The following is a 26,120-nucleotide window of genomic DNA, read 5'->3' on the forward strand; positions in this document are numbered from 1 at the left end:
TAAATCTTGCCATGTGTCAACAACTTGCATTGATGGTAAAACGTTTTGGTGATGTTGTGGGTGGTACTGGAGTCAAGAGGCGGAGAATGCTATTTAGTATTTCCTGTGTAATTTGATCACATATGCCAACATAGAAGTACACTAAAATAGACCTTACATAACCATGAACAAGGACTAGAATTGCAAGTGTTTCAGTTGGTGGTTGGGTGAGATGTGAGGATCGCTACATCTCTTAAGCTGGGGATGTCAGGGGGGTTTGAGTAATGCTTCAGGACGGGAATTTCGCCATTGGCTGCAGAGTGGTGTGATTCTGTATGGTAACACAAAAACAGACTAAAATAGCTCTTACACAATCATAAATAAAAGCTAGAATCCCAAAGACTTCGTTGGTTGGCGAAAGAAAGGAGGGGGGGGGGGGGGGGGCTAATATCAAGGAGAGGAGATTTTTAGTGAAATTTTGTGTCTGAATTGTGTGATATACGACCATGTGCTATAACTCTTTTGTAGCATGTACAAGCAATTTTAACCTTCATACGGCTTATATTTGTAAATGACGTATCCGGACGTCATCTTCTTCATCACCAGGCATGTTTTGACTTAAAATAACGTTATCGTAGCAAATGGCTTAGACATATTGACCACAAAAATGTAAGCTGCTAATTGAATATATTTTTTAGACTAGTCTGCTTATATTTTTTAATGTACATAATTCTAACATGATTTATCATCTATATTTCAGGCCATGAGGATACAGCTGGTACCATAGTGAAATGTGCTCAGTTTCATCAAATATGCCTTTATACTCATCAGATGCATCATTTTCTTCTTGTTGTTCAAGCTTATGTCACAAGTCAGGTAAATGAAAGCTAAAAATGTGTTTACAAGATGAAAATTTTTTGTTATCACGGAAGGTACACTGTACATGTAAGATTAACAGAACACAGTGATATAAATAAGTCACATAAAGATGCTCTTTGCCTTACATTTAATGTCTTCTAACTTTTTGTTCCTACACTTATATTGTACAATCTTTTAGTCCTTTAAAATAGGGAACACCTTCAGCAGAGCTGGAATGGCTGTTAAAATCATTAACGAAGTGGTGAGTACGGAGAGTGACCCCAGTTGCCCACCCGATCTGTGAAAGACACTTTACTTTTATCTTTGGCCCCAACAAGTATGGACGTACTGTTGCGTCTTATCTGTTCTTACGTTTTAGTTAGAATAGTGATATGAACTTTGTGTATTTATGGAATGAAGCAGAATTGCAAGTGTGAATGGTTTTGGACACACCTTTGGTTTCTGATACCAATTATCCCTTTTTCACCAAGTATAGATCATGGCCTCCCATGAGTGGGCATTTGGGTTGAGGAGCAAGAAGGCTAAGTCTTTCCTGGTGTTTTTTTGGCAAGCTTACAAATAACCGGAGACACTGTTTAGCACTTTGCGGTCCTCATCGAGTTGGTCGTAGCTGTAGCTTCTGAGTAAACTCTCCTGGCTTATTCCAAGGAAGTAAGCTTCAGTAGTAGGGGGAACTCGGATCTATATTGGAGATTTTTTTTCAAGATTGCGGAGTTTGAGAGGATTGCCACAATCCAATATGTGCTGGAAACTATGTAGAAATGCAGACCACCGACGATGAGTGACCTAAGTAAGGCTTGATTTAGGAAGAAGCTTGATGTGTTTTGAAGGGAGTAGGTAGCTGAGGCTACTTATCTCCTGTGTCTCCCAGTGACAGGTAGTGTCAGTGACCCCAGTGCTAGTGCCCCTCGGCATTGATTCCCGCAGTGTTCTGCCCCTGTGGAAATAGAGTGTCGAAGCATAGAGTGTAGAAAAATCCGGGGCCTATAAACCAGTACATATGTCACGGTGCTGCCCCTATGATATTTCACTGCCATTTATTACTCCCAGTGCATGTCACCCCAGCCCCGTGCTTGTGGCCCATTACTCCCTCTTTGTGGCTGTGTTACGAGCGTGAGTATGCCTACCACTTCTGTGACAGGATTTCCCTTGTTGTGGTTTCTGTCACAGTGACCGGTGTGGTTCTCCTTTTATGGGAGCTTTGTCAATGATGGTATCTCAGATCTATTAACTTATAGCGACTGCTTGTAGATCCTGAGGAGGCAGTTGGTAGGCAGAAGAATTGACTCTTCTCATCCTCTTCCAATTGATTCTGACGCTTCTACTTAGAGGAAAATTTCGAAGAAGGTAGGAAGGCCACTTGCACTTTAGTTGCAAGTAGGGCTCTTGCTGACACTACCTCTCCCTTGGGTAGGGGTGGACAACCCTAGGTGTTCCTGTGCCATAGCCCATGGTCACGTGTCACAGCTCCCCATAGCAGTGGTCTGGATTCCCTGATTACTCTGTAGCCAGTTGGGACAGAGTTCCCCGGCCCTATGTCCAGCTACTGTCAGCTTGTGTTTGATGAGCTTTGGTGCTATATTTCACTTTCCTACCTGGATCACGGGCTGTTCCTTTGTCTAACAAAGTATTGCTATTCCCTTTGCTGAGAAGAGGGCTCCTGTCAATGGTTGCTTAGACCTTGACTTTTCTGAATGCAGAACCTAAGGAGAAGTTATAAAGCAGAAAAAGAAAGTAATTTTCCTTCCTCTTTTTCCTTGTCCTCCTCTTCCTATTCTAACAATTTTAAGAATTCGAAGATGTCCAAGAAGGCCAGTCATAGTATCAAGAATAGCTCTTGATAACACTGTCTCTGGGAGTGGTGGACGTCACGCGGTCATGTACCACGAGCCCGTGGAGGCCAGTACCTCGGCCCCGTGGGGCCAGTATCTCGGCTTCACGTGGCTAGTATCTTGACCCTCACTGGTACTGCGGCTATCCATCTGTTCTCAGTGTGTTGAAGAAGGGGTGAGGCATGCTCCTTGGCTACCTGGTTTCTTAAGCTGTGTAGTCAGTGAACTTCTGCTCAAGATCCTGGGTATGGAAGCAGTGCTCTTAACTGTAAGCATTCCAAGAATGAGGAGGCATTCAGTAGTGCTGTTGCAACACCACCACCTTAGTAACCCGTGCCAACAAGCAGGAGTGCATGTTCTTGTTTCTACCCCCTTTTGCAAGTTGACAATGCAGATGCACAGCTGGTCGGTGTACCACACCATAGAACTATCAGCCAGATACATTTCTAACAGAGAAAGGCATTAGCAGACAGCCTCAGTTGCCAGGAGCAAGTTGTAAGCTTAGGTTGTTCCACAGCCCGGTGATGCCCTGCGGGAATCACCTGAAACCGTCCTGTTCAGTACACGGCTAACAGGAAGTTCCTGTTATTTCATTCTCATGCCTGAGATTGATGTTCAGTATTCGAGGCTCTTGCAACACCCGTGCGATCTTTTCATGTCTATTACCATCTGCACAGCTTGCTCGCCAGCTGATTCAATGATGTTGTCCATGACCCTGGATGCTCCCAGATGGCCACTTACGGAATACAGTAACTCGAGACTTTTTAGAGCATACATTTCATACTTTGATGGAGTCGAGGTATCAGTCCAATACAGTGCTCACAAAGTCGAGTTTTATTCCCATGTAGACTGAAGAATCTGTAGTTGGACAGGTGTTGGAGTTTGGATACACCAACAACTTTCAGCCTTCCCAGGGAGTATACCTACATGTCTGTCAACACATTTGTTTTTTTGGGCTTGTGATGGCACCTGTGTAGTTATGCAGCCACCCCTGCTTCCTAACAAGACAGGATGCATCTAGTCAGTGGTAACATGGTCAATGCAAACCTTGACTTTTCTTTTCTTTTCCTTCTTCTTACATGAGGATGAAGCTTTCGTACTATTACAAACTTTATTTGACATTGATACTGGTAATCTAAATTTATGAGTGCCTATTATTATCAGACCTGATCTTTAAGAATTAATTATCCCCTATCCTCCCTTTGCAAGGGGGAGGATGATGGAATGAATATCTTCTTGGCTGCCCTGTACCAGGTAATTCATTCCAGACTCCTTGTCCCCTTCAGGGGAGGAAGATTCCTTCATGGACCAGGTACTTGCAAGAATCTGTCAGCCTACTTATCCATACGATGGACTGATAGGAGACTCTCGTAGGGGACCAAGTAGACTAGCATTTCCAGGGAAGGAAAAGAACCAATCTGTTCTGTTTTAGAGGAACTTCCTACCCACCAATAAGTGACTCTCTATTTTAAAGAACGGAATCTTTGTATACGAGTAGGAACATTTAACAAAGTCTAAAAGTAATTTGTGATTTTCTTAGCTATACAAATCTTGAGTTCTCTAAAGTTGAACTAGCCTCCCCTCTCAGTCCTGAGCTCCAAAGGTCAAAAGGGAAGAGTCTTTGATAGCTACGTGTTCAACACCTGTACTGTAGTTGACTACCTCAACGATTTGGATGCTGTTCAAGCACTACTGAAGATATTCCCTATTTTAAAGACCTTAGGTTTGTATAGCTAAGAAAAATACAAATTAATTTTAAAATTGGCTACTTTTCCATTTTGAACTCTCAAGACTAAAATGTTTCAAGCATAGGCTGTAGAGTTTATCCATATGACTCAGTGCTCTTGTTAATGTATTTTAGAATGCTGAGTTCCAGATTCCCGTACTTTTGCTATTCTGATGAGATAAACTCTAAGGTTGTGTTTTACATTGAGACAAATACTTGATTAGAGGAGGTACAGTATTCGTACTAAATTATTGTTTCCAAATGTCATCTTATTTATTTTATTAAAGCTATTTTATTTATCAAAGTAGAGTAAAACAAAATGGGAGAGAAAGTTGAATTCCAAAGTCCTAGCATCTTGCCAGAAATAAATTTTTATTTTACCACCAATAGAGAGTTATTGGGTCCTTTGACTAGCCAGACAGTACTAAATTACATTGGATCCCACTCTGGTTATGGCTCATTTCATCTTTGATGACACATACACCAATTAGTATGCCCTATTCTTACACGTTCTCCTCTTTCCTCGTACACCTGATAACACTGAGATTACCAAACAATTCTTCTTAGCTCAGGGGGCTAATGACTGCACTTTAATTGTTCAGTGGCTACATTCCTCTTGGTAAGGGTAGAAGAGACTCCTTAGCAATGGAAAGCAGCTCTTCTAGGAGAAGGACACTCCAAAATTAAACCATTGTTTTCTAGTCTTGGGTAGCGCCATAGCCTCTGTACCATGGTCTTCCACTGTCTTGGGTTAGAGATCTCTTGCTTGAGGGTACACTCTGGCACACTATTCTATCTTTTTTCTCTTCCTCTTATTATTTAGAAATTTTTATAGTTTATATAACATACGTGATAGGCACTACGTAATCACCTGCTATCACTGTCAGAGGTATGGACATCTTGAAAAAGATTGCAAGTCTAAGAATGATGATAAAGTCTGCGGGAAATGTTCAGGAAAGCATTCCACCAAGGAGTGTAATTCGCAAGTGTCAAAGTGTATAAACTGCACAAAGTTAAACAAACCAAGTGACCACATAGTAAATTCTAGAGAATGCAAAGCTTATGACTTGGAATTGAAAAGACTTGCAGGAAACACTGATCACGGTTACTAAGGATGTCATAAACTGTGGCTATGTAAATATATAATCTGTAGGTAATGAGACTATTCAAATTTGAGAATTGATAAACAAAAAATATTTGGACATACTAGCATTATCTGAAACATGGTTAGATAACTTGGACAAGGCAAAGATCACTGAAATGACACCCCCCACACACACCTTTCACATACCGAGAGAAGGTAGGTCTGGTGGGGACTCTTTATTCATAAAAGTTACTCAAATCTCAAAATGTTGAAAAGAACTAGTGTAACAAGCTTTGAATATATAGAAAAAAACTTTCGCAAGAAAAAAAATATCCTTCGGAACAGTCTACAAACCTCCGAGAACAAACACTATTATCTTTTTTGAAGAATACGGTGCTCTCATTGAGATGATTTTCATTGAGAAAAATGGATCGGTTGTCTGTGAAAACTTCAATTTTTGTATGGATGACAAATCAAATCCTGACGCTTTGGCATTTAGTGAGTTACTAGAATCATATTGACGAGTGAATAATGTTGACTGACAACTACTTTAACTGGGCATACGTTGGACTTAGTTTTAACTGATGACATGAATAATATTGTATCTGATATAAAAGTTGAAGAGAAATGTACTATCTTCCCAGTGCTCAAACTTATTACATTTAGTCTGCCTCTACAGAAACATGCATTATTAAAGAAAATAAACTTTAGACGTAAATCAAATTTTTCTCTTACCATATTTATTGAAGAAGTTACAAAGAAAATAAATGATGTTATCAACATTCCCTGTGATCATGATGACCAACGTCTGTTGCGAGCTAAGTGTGTTAACTGTCTTATGACCACTTATAATAAATTGAGTAAAAGTGAATATGATACCACGTGCCCACTGATGGAAAAGACTATAACTGTAAAAGACCAATCTCCTTGGTTTGATTGAAAGACTTTGGTAAAAAAGAGGGAGAAAAGACGTAACGAAAGAAAGTGGAATAGGTTAAAAACTGAAGGTACTTGGGTAGAATACAAAACTGCTACATGTCAATATAACTACCTACTAGGAAGGAAAAAAAGTGAATACTATAAGAGAAAGATCCTCGAAGCAGCAACAGACATAAATAAGTTATATCGTCTCCAAAATGGTATAATGGGAAATGTAAAAGGAAAGAAGCTACCTGATGGATACAGTGACCAGGAACTAGCAAGTAATTTTCTAGTATTCTTTCAAAACAAAATTTGAAAATATAACCAGGTCATTTGTAAATACTCAACATCAGATTAATGATACACCAAGCACAGAGACAAAATTAATAAGATTTAACAACATAACACAAGATGACATCACCAGGAGAGCAAATAAAACAAACTGCTCGATCCTATGCCAATATCTGAAGTAATTGGAGAGAGAAACTTTTCCAGTCTAGCTGAGATAATAATGAGAATAGCATATGCAAATCTGAGAAAATGGCTATAGTCACACCAGTTCTGAAAAATGCACTGTACTACCAGGCATTAAGCTTATGCAGACCTATTTCGAATCTATCCTTTGTTTCAAAAGTGCTTGAATACGTAATTCTTGAACTATCCAGTCACAAAGAAGTAATAGAAGCTTTGCCTGACAACTCTACGGAGACAGCCATCTGCTCTGTTGTAAATGATATGCTGGAAAGGATGGATAAAAATAAATGTGGTATTTTAATATTGCTCGATCTCAGTGCTGCTTTTGAAACAGTTGTGTATGAACTGCTACTAAGTCATCTACGGTCCATCGGTGTTGACGATTGAGCTTTCGGATACCTAAAAGACCACTTGGTTGGTAGAAATTACTGTATACAAATTGAAACTCTTATTCATCATATGAACCCTTAAACAGACGGGTACCCCAGGGGAGTGTACTTAGCCCAATCTTATTCTGCATCTATACTATTGGTCTATCGAAAAAACTACAAAGGCATGGTGTGAAGTTCAAACTATTTGCGGATGACACAATTTTACTTCTCCATAAATGATATACATGCCACAACTTAAACTCTAAACTGAATCTTTGATAGTGTTAGAGAATGGATGACATTTAAACAACTAAAATTAAATGAGAACAAAACTGAATTCATGGTGGTGGGTAAGAGAAACAGCGTGAGAAACTTGGGTGATATTCAAATGAACATAAATAATGACTCGGTGCCGATATCTCGTAAAGTTCGAGATCTAGGTACAGTATATTTCTTGACTGTAACGTCTCTCAATACCCAAATAAATAATGTAATAAAAACTTCTGGTTATCATCTAAGAAATTTTGTGTTTATCAGTAAGTACCTGGACCAAAACTTATGATAAACTGTGTTATTACCAGGATTGACTACTGCAACTCTATTACAATTTACCAAAAGTGCAACTTGAGAAATTACAAAACATAATAAATAGAGGAGCAAGACTGATGACTGATAAAAGGTGTCCCACCTAGAGAAAGGATCACCCCTATAATAATTGATTTACACTGGCTGCCAATAAAAGCGAGAATTGAATTTAAAATATGTACAATAACCCACCAAGTTACGAGAGTAGTTATAGATGGCTTAAACCTATTGGAACCTAGATATGTGTCTACTGTAAGCTCCAGAGCCTTTAAATATGCAGCCCTGAGGCTATATAATAATCTCCCACGAGACATCCGAATGATTGAAGACATTAAGGCTTTCAAGAGGAAACTGAAGACTTATTTCATCAGTCATACAACAGTGACGATTTAAAAGTAAGTGAACAATACTCGATATGAAACGTTAAATACTCTGAACGAGGTAGTAGGCTGGCCAGGGCCCTAGCCACCTGTTGAGATACTACCATTAGAGAGTTATGGGGTCTTTTGACTGGCCAGACAGCACTACATTGGATCCTTCTCTCTGGTTACGGTTCATTTTCCCATTGCCTGCACACACTCACACCGAATAGTCCGGCCTATTCTTTACATATTCTCCTCTGTCCTCATACACCTGACAACACTGAGCTTACTAAACAATTCTTCTTACTGCACTGTAATTGTTCAGTGGCCACTTTCCTCTTTGTAAGGGTAGAAGATACTCTGTAGCTATGGTAAGGAGCTCTTCTAGAAGGACACTCCAAAATCAAACCATTGTTCTCTAATCTTAGGTAGTGCCATAGCCTCTGTACCATGGTCTTCCAATGTCTTGAGTTAGAGTTCTCTTGCTTGAGGGTACACTGTTCTATCTTATATCTTATTTTTATTCCTCTTGTCTTGTTAAAGTATTTATAGTTTATAAAGTGATATTTATTTCAATATTGTTGCTCTTAAAATATTTTATTTTTCCTTGTTTCCTCTCCTCACTGAGCTATTTTCCCTGTTGAAGCCCCTGGATTTATAGCATCCTGCTTTTCCAACTAGGGTTGTAGCTTAGCAAGTAATAATAATAATAACGAACAAGGTAAAACGACAGTGGAGGTCCTGTAGAGAGTGGGGTTCCCCTGCTGTATGGGACCGGAAAAGCAGCCGTCAAATTAAGTAAAGTAAAGTATATATGAAATATGTATTTTAATGTTATTGTTCTTAAACTTCTTTTGTAGTTTATTTCCTTTTTTCCTTTCTTCATTGGACTATTTTCCCTGTTGGAGCCCTTGGGCTTATAGTATCCTGCTTTTCCAACTAGGGTTGTATCTTACCAAGTACAGCAGTAGTGGTAATATTAATAATAATAATAATGATAATAATAATAATAATAATAATATCTCAAATTGAAGTTCTTTATCTTCTAGAGACAAGAAAGTCAACCTTTCACAGTTAATGTTAACTATCATTAGTTGGCTTCATGAAATATGACCACTTGATTAGTCAAGATAACTGTGAGAGTAGGTTATGTTATCGGTTACCTAATCATAGCTTATTCTGTTAATCAACTTACCATATTTCCCATGTCATAAGACTCTATATTTAGCTAAGCAATTTTCAATATTTAACTTAGCCGGTGATTATATAGCTGCAACTCTGTTGCCCGACAGACAACTCTAAGGTAAAAACTCGCCAGCGATCGCTACACAGGTTGCGGGTGTGCCCAACAGCGCCATCTGTCGTCCAGATACCCAGTACTCAATGTAAACAAAGACTCAATTTTCTCTCTGTCGTGCTATCGACAAGACGTACTTACTCGCTGTTGCTAAACTGGAGTTTTTTCACAACTAATTGGTGAAGTACATTATTCTAGTTTTGAGCTTTCACTGTGCAGGGTTTCTCTTCACACAAATCCTTGAACTCTTTTTGATAACGGATTCTTTGTTGATGACTTTTTGATAGTTTTTTGAATTCCCCTTTGACCAATTCAAAATGGCTGACCCTTCACAAGTCCCAAAATTTAGGAAGTGCAATGCTAGGGACTGTTCAAGGCGTCTTCCGAAGGCTTCTATCGACCCTCACACTGTTTGTTCCAATTGTCGGGATAAAACCTGTCAATTGGAAGATCGGTGTGAGGAGTGCGTTGGGCTTTCTGAATTCGATTTTATCGAATTCCAAAAGTATACACGTAGGCTAGAGAGAGATAGAGTTAGGAGAAGTTCTTCTCGTTCTATTGATATATCCTCTCCTCATGCCCCACAACCTATTCCTTCCCCTGTAGTGGTTGCTTCTAACCCCCCTCCTGGCACTCAGGAACCTTCGATGGCTGATATGATGCGTGCCATCCAGGCTCTGGGTGAGAGAGTTGAGTCCCTTGCTAGTGACCGTAATCAGCTCATGGCGGATGTGAAGGAGCTGAAGTGCAAAAGTGCAGTGGGAAGTGCTAAAGTGCCGAGTGATAGTGTTGTGGATAGTGTTGCGCTTGAGGGTTCGTCTGTTCGTGCCTGTCGTCCTCCTAGTCCGGGACCTCTTGCAAGCTCCCAAGTCCAGGGGAGAAGCTATGTCGTACGACAAATGGGTTCGAGAGGCTTTAATCAGCGAACAGACGTTCCCTCCGTGGTATCGGGCGTATCTACCCAAGATCGCCCCTGCCTAACTAAGACGAGAGAGCCCATTTATACCTCGTCTTTGGAAGGTGTTTCTCGCAAGAAACCCTGGACCAAGGTCTCACGACCGTTAAAACGCAAGTCGGTCCCTTCCGCGCAAGTCCAACGGCCCAGTTGTAGCCACTGGGTCAGTTCGGACTCGCTGCCGTCATCCGATGACTGCTCACCGCCTAAGAGAGGCAAAGCGGTACCACTTCAGACAGTAACACCGTCTGTCGCCGCACCTGCTCCCGTAGACCCTAAGTGGTCTCTTCTGCAAGACATGCAGTCTAAACTGACGTCTCTAATGCAGGACTTTCGTGCGGAGAAGGTTGCTGCCGCACCAACTAGTGCAGTACCTAGCCCACAACCTTCCACACGATCGGTTGTGCGTCCTGTGGACACTGAGGTAACCTTCTCACGCACACCAGTTGAGAGAGTTCTGCCACCCATGCGTTCCAGTGTGATCTGCCAGCCGCATGTTGACGTTAAGCGACGCACGGAGGTCTCCGTTGACGTTCGAGAGGTTCAACAACCGTCAGAGTTGTTTTGTTTTGATGCGGTGCGTCAACCTCCGCAACCCAGTGTGGTTGCCACTGCGCACCCACATCAGTCCAGACAGTCTGGAGTAGACGCTGTGCGTCCCCGCGCTGCTATGGTTGTTGCCAGCTCACAGACTGGGCAGCAGTTCCATGACGTTGCGTCCGGCTCAGTCACGCATGCACCCGTGCGACCGGACTCAGCAAACCAGCCGTTACCCACTCCGTTGTCGTTTCCTCATCAGTTATCGGATGAGGGACTTTCTGATGATGATGTTGCTGCATACATAGATGAACCACAATCAGAATTGGACGAGCCTAAGTCTACGCAACCCTCTTTGGACTTTAGGAAAGTTTTGGCCATTTTCAAAGAGATGTTTCCGGACCAGTTTGTTTCTGTGGCTCCTCGTTCTCCTCCGTCAGAGTTTGTGTTAGGCATGCCGTCTACCACTCCTGCCTTTACTAGACTCGTCCTCGCACGCTCGTCCAAGAGAGCTTTGCGGGTGATAGGAGAATGGTTGCAGTCCAAAAAGAGTTTAGGGAAGACAGCCTTTACGTTTCCCCCTGCTAGACTCTCTTCTAGATCGAGCGTCTGGTATGCCACGGGAGAAGTTCTCGGCTTGGGAGTTCCTGCCTCTGCCCAGGGCGACTTCTCAAGCCTCGTAGACTCTCCCCGCCGCCTTGCCATGAGACGCTCAAAGATATGTTGGTCATCTTCGGACCTGGACCACCTTTTGAAAGGTATCTTTAGGGCCTTCAAAGTTTTTAACTTCTTAGACTGGTGTCTAGGAGCCCTAAGCAGAAAGATCTCTCCAACAGAGAAAGAGACTTCCTTGCTCATTATGTACTGCATGGACAAGGCCATACGTGATGGGTCTAATGAGCTTGCTGCTTCTTTTGTGTCCGGAGTCCTTAAAAAGCGTGAAAACCTATGCTCATTCCTTTCAGCTGGAGTTACACCGTGCCAGAGATCCGAGCTTCTTTTTGCTCCTCTCTCCAAGTGCCTTTTTCCAGAAGACCTGATTAAGGAAATAGCCGCTTCATTGATACAGAAGGACACTCACGACCTTGTTGCGTCCTCCGCTCGCAAAGCTACCCCTTTGCCTACCTTGTCAGCTAGACCAAGGATGGACACTCCAGCGTCCCGTTTTATTCCGCCCTTTCGTGGCAGAAACTCCAGCAGAGGAGGTGCTCGTGCCGAAGGGAAACGAGGAAAGAAGAAAGGAACCAAGTCCTTTAAGGGCAGAGTCTGACTGCCAGCTTCTTCAGACAGCAGTGGGAGCCAGACTCAAGAACTTCTGGCAGACCTGGGAAAAGAGAGGCGCAGATGCACAATCTGTGAAGTTGCTCAGAGAGGGGTACAAGATCCCGTTTGTACGGAAACCCCCTCTAGCAACGTCTCCCATCGATCTCTCTCCCAGGTACAGAGAGGAAGACAAGAGACGAGCCTTGAAACAGGAAGTGTCTCTTTTACTAGAGAAGGGAGCGGTGGTCAAAGTCTCGGACCATCAAACCCCGGGATTCTACAACCGACTCTTCTTGGTGTCAAAGAAGACAGGAGGGTGGAGGCCGGTGCTAGACGTCAGTGCTCTGAATGTCTTTGTCACAAAGCAGACGTTCTCCATGGAGACCACAAAGTCGGTTCTAGCAGCGGTCAGAAGGGAAGACTGGATGGTCTCTTTAGACCTAAGGGACGCCTACTTCCACGTCCCCATCCACCCGGACTCCCAACCTTTTCTGAGATTCGTTTTCGAAAAGGTTGTCTACCAGTTTCAAGCCCTGTGCTTTGGCCTAAGCACAGCTCCTCTTGTGTTTACGAGGCTGATGAGGAATGTAGCCAAATTCCTTCATTTAGCGGACATCCGAGCCTCCCTCTATTTGGACGACTGGCTTCTCAGAGCTTCTTCCAGTCGTCGCTGTCTGAAGGATCTAAAGTGGACTCTAGATCTGACCAAGGAATTGGGTCTCCTTGTCAATATGGAAAAGTCACAAGTGGTCCCATCCCAAACTATTGTGTATTTAGGGATGGAGATTCACAGTCTAGCTTTTCGGGCTTTTCCGTCGGCCCCCAGAACAAGCCAAGCCCAGTTATGCATCCAGAACATGCTGAAGAAGGAACAATGTTCAGTCAGGAAGTGGATGAGTCTGATAGGGACGCTATCATCCCTGGAACAGTTTGTGTCATTAGGAAGACTACACCTCCGTCCTCTTCAATATCACCTAGCATTTCACTGGAAAAAGGACAAGACGCTAGAAGCGGTCTCGATCCCCATTTCCGAGAAGATGAAGTCTTGCCTGACTTGGTGGAAGGACAGTATCAGCCTAAGAGAGGGTCTTCCCCTGGCTGTTCAGACTCCCAACCACGTTCTCTTCTCGGACTCATCGGACGTAGGCTGGGGCGCGACATTAGACGGTCGGGAATGTTCGGGACTATGGAACTCGAGTCAAAGGATAGTGCATATTAACTGCAAGGAGCTACTGGCAGTACATCTGGCCTTGAAAAGCTTCAAGTCTCTCCTTCAAGGCAAAGTGGTAGAAGTGAACTCGGACAACACCACTGCCTTGGCGTACATCTCCAAGCAAGGAGGGACCCACTCACTGACGTTGTACGAGATCGCAAGGGACCTGCTCATCTGGTCAAAAGGTCAAAACATATCACTAGTTACGAGGTTCATCCAAGGCAACTTGAATGTCATGGCAGATTGTCTCAGTCGGAAGGGACAAGTAATTCCAACAGAATGGACCCTCCACAAGGATGTATGCAAGAGACTTTGGGCCACTTGGGGCCAACCAACCATAGATCTCTTTGCAACCTCGATGACCAAGAGGCTCCAAATATATTGCTCACCAATCCCGGACCCAGCAGCAGTTCATATAGATGCCTTTCTCCTAGATTGGTCGCATCTAGATCTATACGCATTCCCACCGTTCAAGACTGTCAACAAGGTACTGCAGAAGTTCGCCTCTCACGAAGGGACAAGGTTGACGCTAGTTGCTCCCCTCTGGCCCGCGAGAGAATGGTTCACCGAGGTACTTCGATGGCTAGTAGACGTTCCCAGAAGTCTTCCTCTAAGGGTGGACCTTCTACGTCAGCCACACGTAAAGAAGGTACACCAAAGCCTCCACGCTCTTCGTCTGACTGCCTTCAGACTATCGAAAGACTCTTGAGAGCTAGAGGCTTTTCGAAGGAGGCAGCCAGTGCGATTGCAAGAGCAAGGAGAACATCCACCCTTAGAGTCTACCAATCGAAGTGGGAAGTCTTCCGAAACTGGTGCAAGTCAGTATCTCTATCCTCGACCAGTACCTCTGTAGCTCAAATAGCTGACTTTCTCTTATGCCTGAGAAAAGAACGATCTCTTTCAGCTCCCACTATCAAGGGCTACAGAAGCATGTTGGCATCGGTCTTCCGGCATAGAGGCTTGGATCTTTCCAACAATAAAGATCTACAGGACCTCCTTAAGTCTTTTGAGACCACGAAGGAGCGTCGTTTGGTTACACCTGGTTGGAATTTAGACGTGGTACTAAGATTCCTCATGTCAGACAGGTTTGAGCCGCTACAATCAGCCTCCCTGAAAGATCTCACCTTAAAGACACTTTTCCTGGTATGCTTAGCCACAGCTAAAAGAGTCAGTGAGATTCATGCCTTCAGCAAGAACATCGGATTTTCGTCAGAAAAAGCTACATGTTCACTACAACTTGGTTTTCTAGCCAAAAATGAGCTACCTTCTCGACCTTGGCCGAAATCGTTCGATATTCCCAGCTTATCGAATATGGTAGGCAATGAACTAGAAAGAGTCTTATGCCCTGTGAGAGCTCTTAAGTTCTATTTAAAACGAACTAAACCTTTACGAGGCCTATCTGAAGCTTTATGGTGTTCAGTTAAGAAACCATCTTTGCCTATGTCAAAGAATGCTTTATCCTATTTTATCAGACTGTTAATACGAGAAGCTCATTCCCATCTGAGTGAGGAAGACCAAGCATTGCTGAAGGTAAGGACACACGAAGTTAGAGCTGTCGCAACTTCCGTGGCCTTTAAGCAAAATAGATCTCTGCGAAGTATAATGGACGCAACCTATTGGAGAAGCAAGTCAGTGTTTGCGTCTTTTTATCTAAAGGATGTCCAGTCTCTTTACGAGGACTGCTACACACTGGGACCATTCGTAGCAGCGAGTGCAGTAGTGGGTGAGGGCTCAACCACTACAATTCCCTAATTCCATACCCTTTTAATCTTTCTCTTGAAATGTTTTTATTGTTGTTTTTTTGGGTTGTCCGGAAGGCTAAGAAGCCTTTCGCATCCTGGTTGATTTGGCGGGTGGTCAAAGTCATTTCTTGAGAGCGCCTAGATTAGGGGTTTTGATGAGGTCCTGTTGTATGGGTAGCAACCCTTGATACTTCAGATCCTAGGGGTCGATCAGCATCCTAAGAGGATCGTGAGGCTCCGTAAGGAAGACGTACTTAAAAGGCAGAGTAATTGTTCAAGTCGACTTCCTTACCAGGTACCTATTTATTTTGTTTTTGTTATTTTGATAACTTCTAAAATGAAATAAAAACTCTTAGCTCATTAACATGTAAACATATATTGCTGGTCTCTACCCACCCCCCTGGGTGTGAATCAGCTATATAATCACCGACTAAGTTAAATATTGAAAAATGTTATTTTTATAATAAAATAAATTTTTGAATATACTTACCCGGTGATTATAAATTAAAGGACCCTCCCTTCCTCCCCAATAGAGACGCAGTGGAACGAGGAGAAAATTGAGTCTTTGTTTACATTGAGTACTGGGTATCTGGACGACAGATGGCGCTGTTGGGCACACCCGCAACCTGTGTAGCGATCGCTGGCGAGTTTTTACCTTAGAGTTGTCTGTCGGGCAACAGAGTTGCAGCTATATAATCACCGGGTAAGTATATTCAAAAATTTATTTTATTATCAAAATAACATTTTTTGGAAAAAAAGAAATAGCAGATTTTACAACTTATCCTGGTTGGCCATTGTACAGTCTGATTTTTTGTCTGGCACAGTAAATTTTTATATTTTGGGTGTATTATGAAATATACATCTGTTATCCAAATTTTATCACATATACATATAGAAAATCACTAAACTAGTTGTAGTTCCACTTATGCGTAACAATGTTTTCAAGTGTTTGTTTTCATCAAATTTTGGTAAAGTAAAATTCCAGTAATACTTGCAAAATTCTTCATTTCCACAATTTTATTCAAAACTATTTATTGATCAAATAAAAAATTCTCTAGGAATTTCACTTGGGGGATATTTTTTTCTGTTGTCTGTGTGACTCTAGTTCTAGTTGGTTTACAAATAACTTGGTAACACTGCACTCGACTTTCAGTGAGATGTTTTTTCCTTATTGCATTCAAAACAACTATCTGCTTGTATTCTTTCGTAACTCAGACAACCAAGTCGTTTTCAAAGTATTGCTTTATTACAAAATATCGACAAAATATGAGAAAATAGATAAATACTGCATAAACAACTAATTCATCCTGGTGTCGTCTGCTAGGATACCATTAGTTGGCATGTTACCTTGCAGATGGCATTGGTGAGTCATCATTTGATTACCAAAACTAACAAATAACTTGCTAGTTCAATTTGATTACCAAAACTAACAAATAACTTGCTAGTTCATTAAACAAAGTGCAAAATCAAAATACATTTATATATTACATATGAAAGATAATTGTATTCTTATATTTTATGTCTGATGAGTTTGAGTGCTTGTATAGGGGATGTTTGAGGTTGTCAAATGCCTATATGACTTTTCTTAGTGTTAAGATGCTGGGTGAATTTAATCAGTACAGTTTGGCCCCTATGAGGGCTCTATGTGTCACTGTCAATGGTACTGAAGGTTCTTTACTACATCCTTAGGGGCACCAGTTAAACTTCCCCTTTAGTCTGTTATAACTGAGCAGTCCAACTCCTATTTTCACTCATTTAACTATAATGAGCAGTTGGCTAGAAAAGAAGTCAATATGGTAGAAATTGGCATATTAGTATAGATAAAAGCTTTAACTTGGTTATTCAGGTAGGAGGAACACAGATCATAGGAAAAGGGAAAGAACTTTTTTCATGTCTGAATCCTTTTAAAGGGAAATGGCAACAAAATTTTATTATGAGGGTAAATATGTTGTGCAATTTGCCCATAGCCCATATTTGGATGATTCAAAAATATCAAGTAAATGGGATAGACTTTTAAAACTTTGTTATTGTAAATTTTTATGTTTTGTCTCTCTACCTAGGTACATCAGACGAGTTGGACTAAATTTGAGCAAAAGTTGCGGAAGAAAGTTTCATCCTTAGATGAACTTTATGTTTTACACTGTGATTTGGTGAATGCCATTGTTTCAAGGTAAAATCATTCTTAATTAATGTTGATGGACATATTTTGTTATTGGTAGTTTATGATCATATTTTATTGCTAGTTTAAAAGGTATTACTGCATTTCAACGGTATTGAAAATCTTTTGTAATTTCAGGTGCTTTTTGAATAAAAATGGAGCTGTTGTTTTGAAACTTATCCATGAGGTGTTCTCTCTGATGCTTCAGTTTCGTTCTCAGTTGAAAAGCCATGTTTGGTTAATGAATGATACAACAAAGAAAATGGAACATCCAGCATTTGCAGGTTTACAAAAAACTTATAATGAATTCAACAAGCATGCAGTATTCCTTCATAAAAGTAAGTCAAAAGATGTTATATATTCTTTCAAAATAATGTTGGACCACTATAGACTTGCTGAAATGTCATAGCTCTAAAACCTCAGTTGTGTGCTTTTTCTTTAGAGGTGGTTATTTAGAAAATGTTGTATTTTCACAAAATTTAATTCAGTTCGAGTTCATATCAAGCAGACCATTACCATACAGATGTACACTTAGACTGCATACCCACATTTATTATGTATCAAGTCTTATGTCAAGGTTATGACATTTCATTAATTGCACCTACATAGATAATTATATTTTGGCAATAATCTTCCCTTTAATCATTTAGAAGGATTCCACTTGATAATGTAGTGCCAAAATTCCAATGTTTCTACTCGTACATAAACCTTTTGTGTTTTCGAATAGGGAATGTCTTCAGCGTAGCTGGAACACCCATTGAAATCATAATTGAGGTAGTTAATGACATGTGGTGCCCACCCTCCTGTCCAAAACTTTACTTTTGTCTTGGCAGCAACAAACACAGACATACTGTTGTGTCCATTCCAAAGCTGTTTATTCTTTTTCTTATACCTTTAGTTTATATGGTGATATCAGCTTTGTGTATAATACAGTAATGTAACAAAGCGGGATTGCAAGTGTATATTTGACACTTCAGTTTGGATAAACCAGTGATAGATACAATCACCAGTTTGAGTGAACTGGTGATAGATCCAATCACTATCCTTTACTTTCATGTATTGTTATTGAATTTATACACTTTGTTACCGAGTGTAGATGGTGTCTTCCCATAGGTGAGCGTTTGCATAGAGGAGCGAGAAGGTTAAGTCTTCCCTGGTTTCAATTTTGGCAATTCTAGGAATTGCTTGAGAGACTGTTAGCACTTTCCTCGCTTTTGATTTTGCTGAAGCTTCTGTGTATATGCCATTGGCTTGGACCCAGGCAGTATGCTTCAGGAGCAGAGAAAACTTTTCTACATCAGGGAGTTGTTCAGGTTTTCCCTGAGTATGAAGTGATTGCCGCACTTCAATGGTGATTCAAGCTCTGTTGAAGACATTTCTTATTTTAAAGGACTCAGCTTTGTATAGCTAGGAAAATACAAATGATGTGAAATAGGAAAGGGAACATCTTTCACTAGACTGTAGAGTACTCAAATAAGAAAGTTTTGTGAGATAAAACCCCTGGTAGCCAATTTTCTTCTTAAAGCTTATGTCAAACTAGGGTGTCAGGAAGTGTAGCACTTCTTAATACTTACTTTATTGTAAGAACTGCTTTTCTAGCCCTATATAGCAGGGGAATCCTACTCTATACAGGACCTTCACATTCATTTTCTCATATACAGTACATTCCAAGGCATTCAGCATTTCACACTGCATATTGCTCGTTTACTGTCAGGTCCACATTATCGAAGCACTTAGAGAACAAGAAAGTTTTATGTTTCCTCATATATACATACATATACCAAGGCACTTCCCCCAATTTTGGGGGGTAGCCGACATCAAACAAATGAAACAAAAAAGGGGACCTCTCCTCTCTACGTTCCTCCCAACTTGACAAGGGACTCGACCAAGTTCGGCTGGTATTATTAGGGTGCCACAGCCCCCCCCCCCCCCCCCCCCCCCCCCCCCCCCCCCCCGTTATCCACCACAGGTGCAGCTTCATAATGCTGAATCCCCTACTGCTGCTACCTCCGTGGTCATCCAAGACACCGGAGGAAGCAGCAGGGCCTACCGGAACTGCGTCACAATCGCTCGCCTTTCATTCCTATTTCTAGCACGCTCTCTTGCCTCTCTCACATCTATCCTCCTATCACCCAGAACTTCCTTTACTCCATCCATCCACCCAAACCTTGACCTTCCTCTTGTACTTCTCCCATCAACTCTTGCATTCATCACCTTTAGCAGGTAGCCATTTTCCATTCTCTCAACATGGCCAAACCACCTTAACACATTCATATCCACTCTAGCTGCTAACTCATTTCTTACACCCTTTCTCACCCTCACTACTTTGTTTCTAACCCTATCTACTCGAGATACACCAGCCATACTCCTTAGACTCTTCATCTCAAACACATTCAATTTCTGCCTCTCCGTCACTTTCTTTCCCTACAACTCCGATCCTTACATCACAGTTGGTATAATCACTTTCTCATACAGAACTCTCTTTACATTCATGCCCAACCCTCTATTTTTTACTACTCCCTTAACTGCCCCCAACACTTTGCATCCTTCATTCACTCTCTGACGTACATCTGCTTCCACTCCACCATTTGCTGCAACAACAGACCCCAATTACCTGAAGTGATCCACCTCCTCAAGTAACTCTTCATTCAACCTCGCACCACCCTCCCTTCTCGTACATCTCATAACCTTACTCTTACCCATGTATACATGTCTTTATCTTTCTTTTTGAAAAAGCTAGAACTTATCACCATCTATTGGTCAACACACATACCTACCAGTCTTTCACCACTTTCATTTTCACCTGGTACGCCATACTTCCCAATGACACCCTCTACCTCTCCAGCGCCCACTCTAGCATTTAAGTCACCCATGACAACTACATAATTCCTTTTACCCAGTCCTTCTACACACCTAGTTAATTCATTCCAGAACCCATTCCGCTCTCCTTCACTTTTCTCACAACCGGGCCCATAGCCAGCAGTTTCCTCATAAAAGCCCTAATATCACCAGTCTTTCTTATGTCAAGTGGCAGCTTATTGTATAGTCTTAAGGCTATATATTTAAAAGCCCTAGAGCGTACAGTAGATATATATTGTATCTAGGTTCCAATAATTTGAAACCATCTGTAACCATTTTTGTCAACATGATTTGTTGCATAATATGTAGCAATTCTCTTAGATATTTAAGACGTCCGGTTCTGATAACTTAATGGGTTATTTTAAACTTAATTCTTGCTTTAATAGGCAGCCACTGTAAATCAATTAGGGTAGGAGTTATCTTTTTTGGGGTGGGACACCTTTTATCAGTCTTGCTCCTCTATTTATTGTTTTATAAAATCTTAGTTGCACTTTCGGTAAATTGCAGTAAATGGAGTAATCAATCCTGGTAATAATACAGTTTATCACAAGTTTATATAGAGATGTTCATCCAGGTACTTCTTTATAAAAAGAATGTTTCTAAGATGATAGCCAGCAGTTTTTACTACATAATTTATTTGGGCATTGAAGGACAAGTTACAATCAAGAGATACTCCTAGATCATGAACTTTACTAGACATCGGGACAGAATTGATATTTGTTTATTTTGATATCACCCAAGTTTCTTAGGCTGTTTTTCTTCTAACCACCAAAAACTCACTCTTATTTTCATTTAATTTTAGTTGTTTGATTGACATCTATTCCCTAACACTGGTAAGAATACTTTTCAGAGTATTATATTGTCGTTTATAACATTTATGAAGTAAAATCGTGTATCATCTGCAAATAGTTTGAACTTCACTCCATGCATTTGTTGTATTTTCAACATACCGCTAGTATGTATACAGAATAAGATTGGGCCCAATACACTCCCCTGAGGTACCCCTCTGTTTAAAGGTTCATATGCTAAATAAGAGTTTTCCAATTTGCACACATAAGTTTCTGTTAACCAAGTAGTCTTTTAGGTATTCAAAAGCATGATCTTCAATACTAATGGACCGTAGATCATTTAGTAGCAATTCATGCACAACTGTATCAAAAGCAGCACTAAGATCAAGCAATATTGAAATACCCCATTTGTTTTCATTCATCATTTCTAGCATATTATTTTCAACAGAACAGATAGACGTCTTTAGCTTATAGTTTTCTGTAAGCAGCCTGGTTGTCTGGCAAAGCTTATATTTCTTCTAAGATACTAATTAGTAGTTTAAGATTTACATGTTCTAGCACTTTTGAAATAAAGGATAGACAGTATTTCAGTGCACTGTTCACTGCTAGTGCCTCTACCTTCACTTGTCTCCAAGCACACCATCTCAATTGATAGGGTAAACCAAGTGAGTGGTCCCATTCAGAATGAAGGCTGAACTGAGGATAGGCATTTTGGTGAAAGCCAGGGGAACCCGATTCTGTGACACTTTGGCAGTTTCTTGTCAGTAATTAGCTCATCATAGTTTCTCCCCACCACCTGACATGGTTAATTTTAGGCCTTCATTGCACTCTAATAACATCGCGGGGCAAGCACTTTTTTCCTAATTTTCTTGAGAACATCGAATGTCATCATCGGCTACAATGGACTTGAAAATCTCAGAAATGTTAGGATCATCAAATCCTGAATATTATTTAGAGGATCTGTCAGATTCTGTCATTTCTTTTTTCATCATCGTCATCTCCCACGCCTATTGACGCAAAGGGCCTCATTCTATTTTAATCCATGCATTTTATGTAGACTACAGATTTATTATCATGGTCAATCACAAGTTTCCAGGGATCTTTATGTAGAGTTTTTTCTACTTGTATTTGAAAAATATTGAAGAATTTTTTTCACTTTTCTATAAACGGCAATTGTTTTGAAAAATATTGAAGAATTTTTTTCACTTTTTTATAAACTGCAATTGTTTTACCAGTTTCCTTTCTATTCTTCATGGTCGATTGGGTAGAAACATACAGAAGCTTAGACTTGGCTTCATTAGATGATTACAGCTTATGGTTGCAATCCAGTGTTATTTTTAGTATAATGTATTTAGATGTAAAACATAACTACCATTTTCAGATGTTTAGACATTTAGTCAACATAGAAATTATGAAGTTTAATGCAGTAAAGTAATGTTATCCCTTTTTATGGCCTAAATGAGTCTGTAGTGAGAAATTAATTCTTAATTTTTTCAAGGACTCGCATAACTAATGTGCTTTAGGTCATGAATCCCATAGTTCCCGTTATTTTCAATTTTCGATCTAGCAGTGTTCCATGACAACAGGTACACCACCGAGTTTCTGGCAATAGGTGTTGCAGCACCTCTTTTTATCGAAATTCTCATGGCTAGCAAATTAAGTTAGTCACCAGTGACATACGGGACTCATTATTGTCTTTATCCATTTAATTCCTAGCATTACTTTCTGTTCTAAGATTTTAAGGAAGAAACAAACAGTGAACTATAATAAACATATTATCCAAACGCTTTTATGAAGGATGTGTACTTGTACATATGCGAGTTTACCCGGTGATCATGCCTGTTTGAGAATACGATTTACACCATTGGGTGTGTGTATGTGCATGTCTGTTGACCTTGTAACTGTACTTTGCTCTCTCTCTCACCCTCAAAAGGTTTTATAACAAGTTTAAAATGCAGCAATAATATAAAAATAGAAAACAAACCGTATCAGGAAAATTAACATTGAACGCTGTACAATATATAGTACAATATACAGTATATGCTTGTGAGAAAGCTCTTTCTAGGTATCCAGTTGCAGATTTTAATGATGGTAGCAAAAAAGTATTGAGGCTAAAATCAAAGAAACTTTTGAAGTTCTCTATACTGATATACTTTTAATGTATTCCATACTAATGTATGCAACTTGTCAAAAATGGCAGCTAAATATTTAGGTAGATATGAAGACATGCACCCCCTCTCACCAAGGGTTTGACTACTCCCTCTCTTCCTACCTGAGGGATGGGAAGAGCTGAGCTGAGCTGAGCCAGACACTTGCTCTTTATCATATAGAGGAGATGATGCAGTGATACATTTATTTAATTACACCCTAATGAATAGTACTGTAATATGCTAGAAGTCAAGAATTACCAATTTGTACCTATAAAGGTGAAAAAGTTAAAGTTAACCCCCAAAAAGTTGAAAATCTGGCTCTTAAAATTTACTTATGAATGATATTCTGTATATTTTTTTAAACGTTCTCTCTCTTTTTTCACTTTAGACTCCTGTTTTAATGTTCTGAAAAGCTACAGCTTTGCTGTAGTAATGTTGAAATGGTTATTAATTTGTTAAATGTGAATGGATCATTGTTTTTGCTGTATAGTTAGAGGTACCGTATTTCCGTGTCATAGGATGCTATAAGTGGTAAGACGCACCCTTTTTTTAGCTTAGGAATTTTGGGAAAAAAAGAAATTGAGGTTTTTACAACCTATCATAGCAGTGATTCTAGTATGATTTTTCTTATGGCACAGAAAATTTTCATATTTTGGGTGTATTATGAAATGTGATGGATAAATATTAATTAGCGGTACTTTTGTTAACAATTTTATATATTCATATAAAATATAGCAAAACCAGTCTTAGTTGTTACCATTGTAACAATGTTTGCATATATGAAAGTGGTGTTGCCAAATGCTCCTGATTAAATTTTGGTTGAGAAGTAAAATTCTAGAAATTTCACAAGGTGGAATATTTTTTTTCCTGTTATTTGTTTGACTCTAGGTCTAGTTACTTTACAGCTAACAGGGTGATATTTGGGGGTATTTTTTCAGGAAAAAAGATGCGTCTTATGACACGAGTATGTAATTTTTTTAGTTATTACTACATAACCTACAATGGTTTAGCAAAGACTATGTAATAATACCATACTTTGGAGCCAAGGGTGCTGGAAATTTGGTGGTGTACCTGTACCAAGTTGTAATATCAGTGAAAAAAATGTGTACCACGAGCTAGGATTATTTTTGATAATTGTTTTTGCCACTTTTCAATCCATCAAGTGCTTGAGGAGGAAGAAACCAAACTGCCAGAGGTAATGCCATGTAATTTTCATCCCCTCTCTAAATTCTGTTTGAAAGCCTGATTTCAAAGCTGATCTGATCCTATCTAGGATTGAAGAAATTTAGTATCTTTGATGCTTCTTTGTTCATTTGAGTTATAACGCCATTATTTTTCAATATCCAAATTTACTGGGCGAGACTGGAAACCAAACTTGAGTCGGTAAAATATGAATTTACCAATGGAGATCATACCTTCAGAAGTGATGTCCAAAACAACTCTCTCTTTGGTTTGTTTACATTGAAGTAAAGGGAACATTGTTAATGCTCGATTTTAGCATAATCCCATGTGAAGCTTCTGGAATAAAACATGTGTAAGACCTACAAGCAAGAGAAGAGATCCTTGTCCATTTACTGCTACTTTGTCCTTGGATGATATAGCAAGAACTTTGAACTTTTGACATCAATACCGATGTCATTGGGGTTTATAAACCCAGTAATGACCTTCAATACCAAGTGTTATTGTACTTTGGAACTTGAAAGTGGAATGAAAGATTGTTGTTTTGGCGAACTCATAAAAGCAGTACGAGTCTTTGTTTATCCCTGGATTCAAGTTTGGCTCCATATCTTGTCTGGCAGATGTAAAGTGGATTTAAAGCAAATGGATATTAAAAGTTTTTTTGGCTTAGTTTTATTTATTTATATGCATGTCATTTTATGTTTAAGAACTTAAGGATGTTTATGCCTTATGAAAATAGCATGAAATTTTTAATAATCTTAAAAATGTGAAGCATGCTATTTTAAGATATTCTGAATTTTATTGAAACTTTACTTTTAAGCAAGCATCAATATCATTTTCATAGTGGCTTCGGTAATTTTTCACATTATGAAAAGTTTTCTATAAAGAAAAATGATACAATAGTGTTGTAGATAAGAATAAGTTTGGTTAGATTTGTTCAAATGGTTATACACTACACCCAAGACAGTCTTCCACTGTCTTGGGTTAGAGTTCTCTTGCTTGAGGGTACACTCGAGCTGCATACTATTCTATTTTATTTTTCTTCCTCTTTGTTTTGTTAAAGTTTTCATAGTTTATATTGGAGATGTTTATTGTAATGTTGGTACTCTTCTTAAAATATTCTATTTTCCTTTCCTCACTGGTCTATTTTCCCTGTTGGAGCCTCTGGGCTTATAGCAACCTGCTTTTCCAACTACTGTAGTGTTGTAGCTTAGCTAGTAATAATAATTGATAAGGATCTCTGTTGAGGGAAAATGTCTTTTATTACTTGAAATTTCAACCTGGTCTCAAAAGTTTTGTGTGAAATTCATTTATTTGAAAAATATCAAATATTTCAAGTCAACATGTTATTTGGAATTTTATTATTTATGAAAAGCTATGTTGTTTAGTTCACAGACTGTTACCAAGAAAGTCTAATGTCTATGTTCTATAACTTGGTAATTTTAATTACTAGGCAATGCAGGTCTGAAATGTTTTTAACCACAGAAAGCTAATACTGTAATTTCATGCTGTTCAATGTTTTTATGCTTACTATAGGACAGATAGACAAGTTGGGATTAGTTTAAAGTTATTTTTGTTGCCTTTTTACACACAATTGAGTCTTTCTCATAATTACAGTAAATTAGTTTTTCAAAGCAGAGTTGATGATGGTTTATAGTGTTTGCTTGTATATTTTGGGGAAATTTACAGGAATAAGCTAAATACTTAACCATGACATAATTACATCACTGTTATTAAAAATCCATGGTATTCAGGACTCTGTTAGT

At 39.7% G+C, this 26,120-nt stretch overlaps 1 protein-coding gene across 3 annotated transcripts in view; it reads left to right on the plus strand.

Moving 5' to 3' along the window:
- The window catches only part of LOC137614331 (gamma-tubulin complex component 6-like), a 184,980-nt gene that overhangs the window by 156,580 nt on the left and 2,280 nt on the right, over nt 1-26,120 (plus strand). For 2 of the 3 annotated variants that reach the window (XM_068344094.1, XM_068344096.1), the window contains 3 exons: nt 740-855; nt 17,281-17,390; nt 17,517-17,716. In XM_068344094.1, coding sequence (XP_068200195.1) covers nt 740-855; nt 17,281-17,390; nt 17,517-17,716 — 426 coding nt within the window. Of the gene's footprint in view, nt 1-739; nt 856-17,280; nt 17,391-17,516; nt 17,717-24,338; nt 24,371-26,120 lie in introns of all 3 variants that reach the window. The other variant, XM_068344095.1, reaches the window with a different exon arrangement.

This window comes from Palaemon carinicauda, chromosome 20 (assembly GCF_036898095.1).
Source record: "Palaemon carinicauda isolate YSFRI2023 chromosome 20, ASM3689809v2, whole genome shotgun sequence".
Classification (NCBI taxonomy): Eukaryota; Metazoa; Arthropoda; class Malacostraca; order Decapoda; family Palaemonidae; genus Palaemon; species Palaemon carinicauda.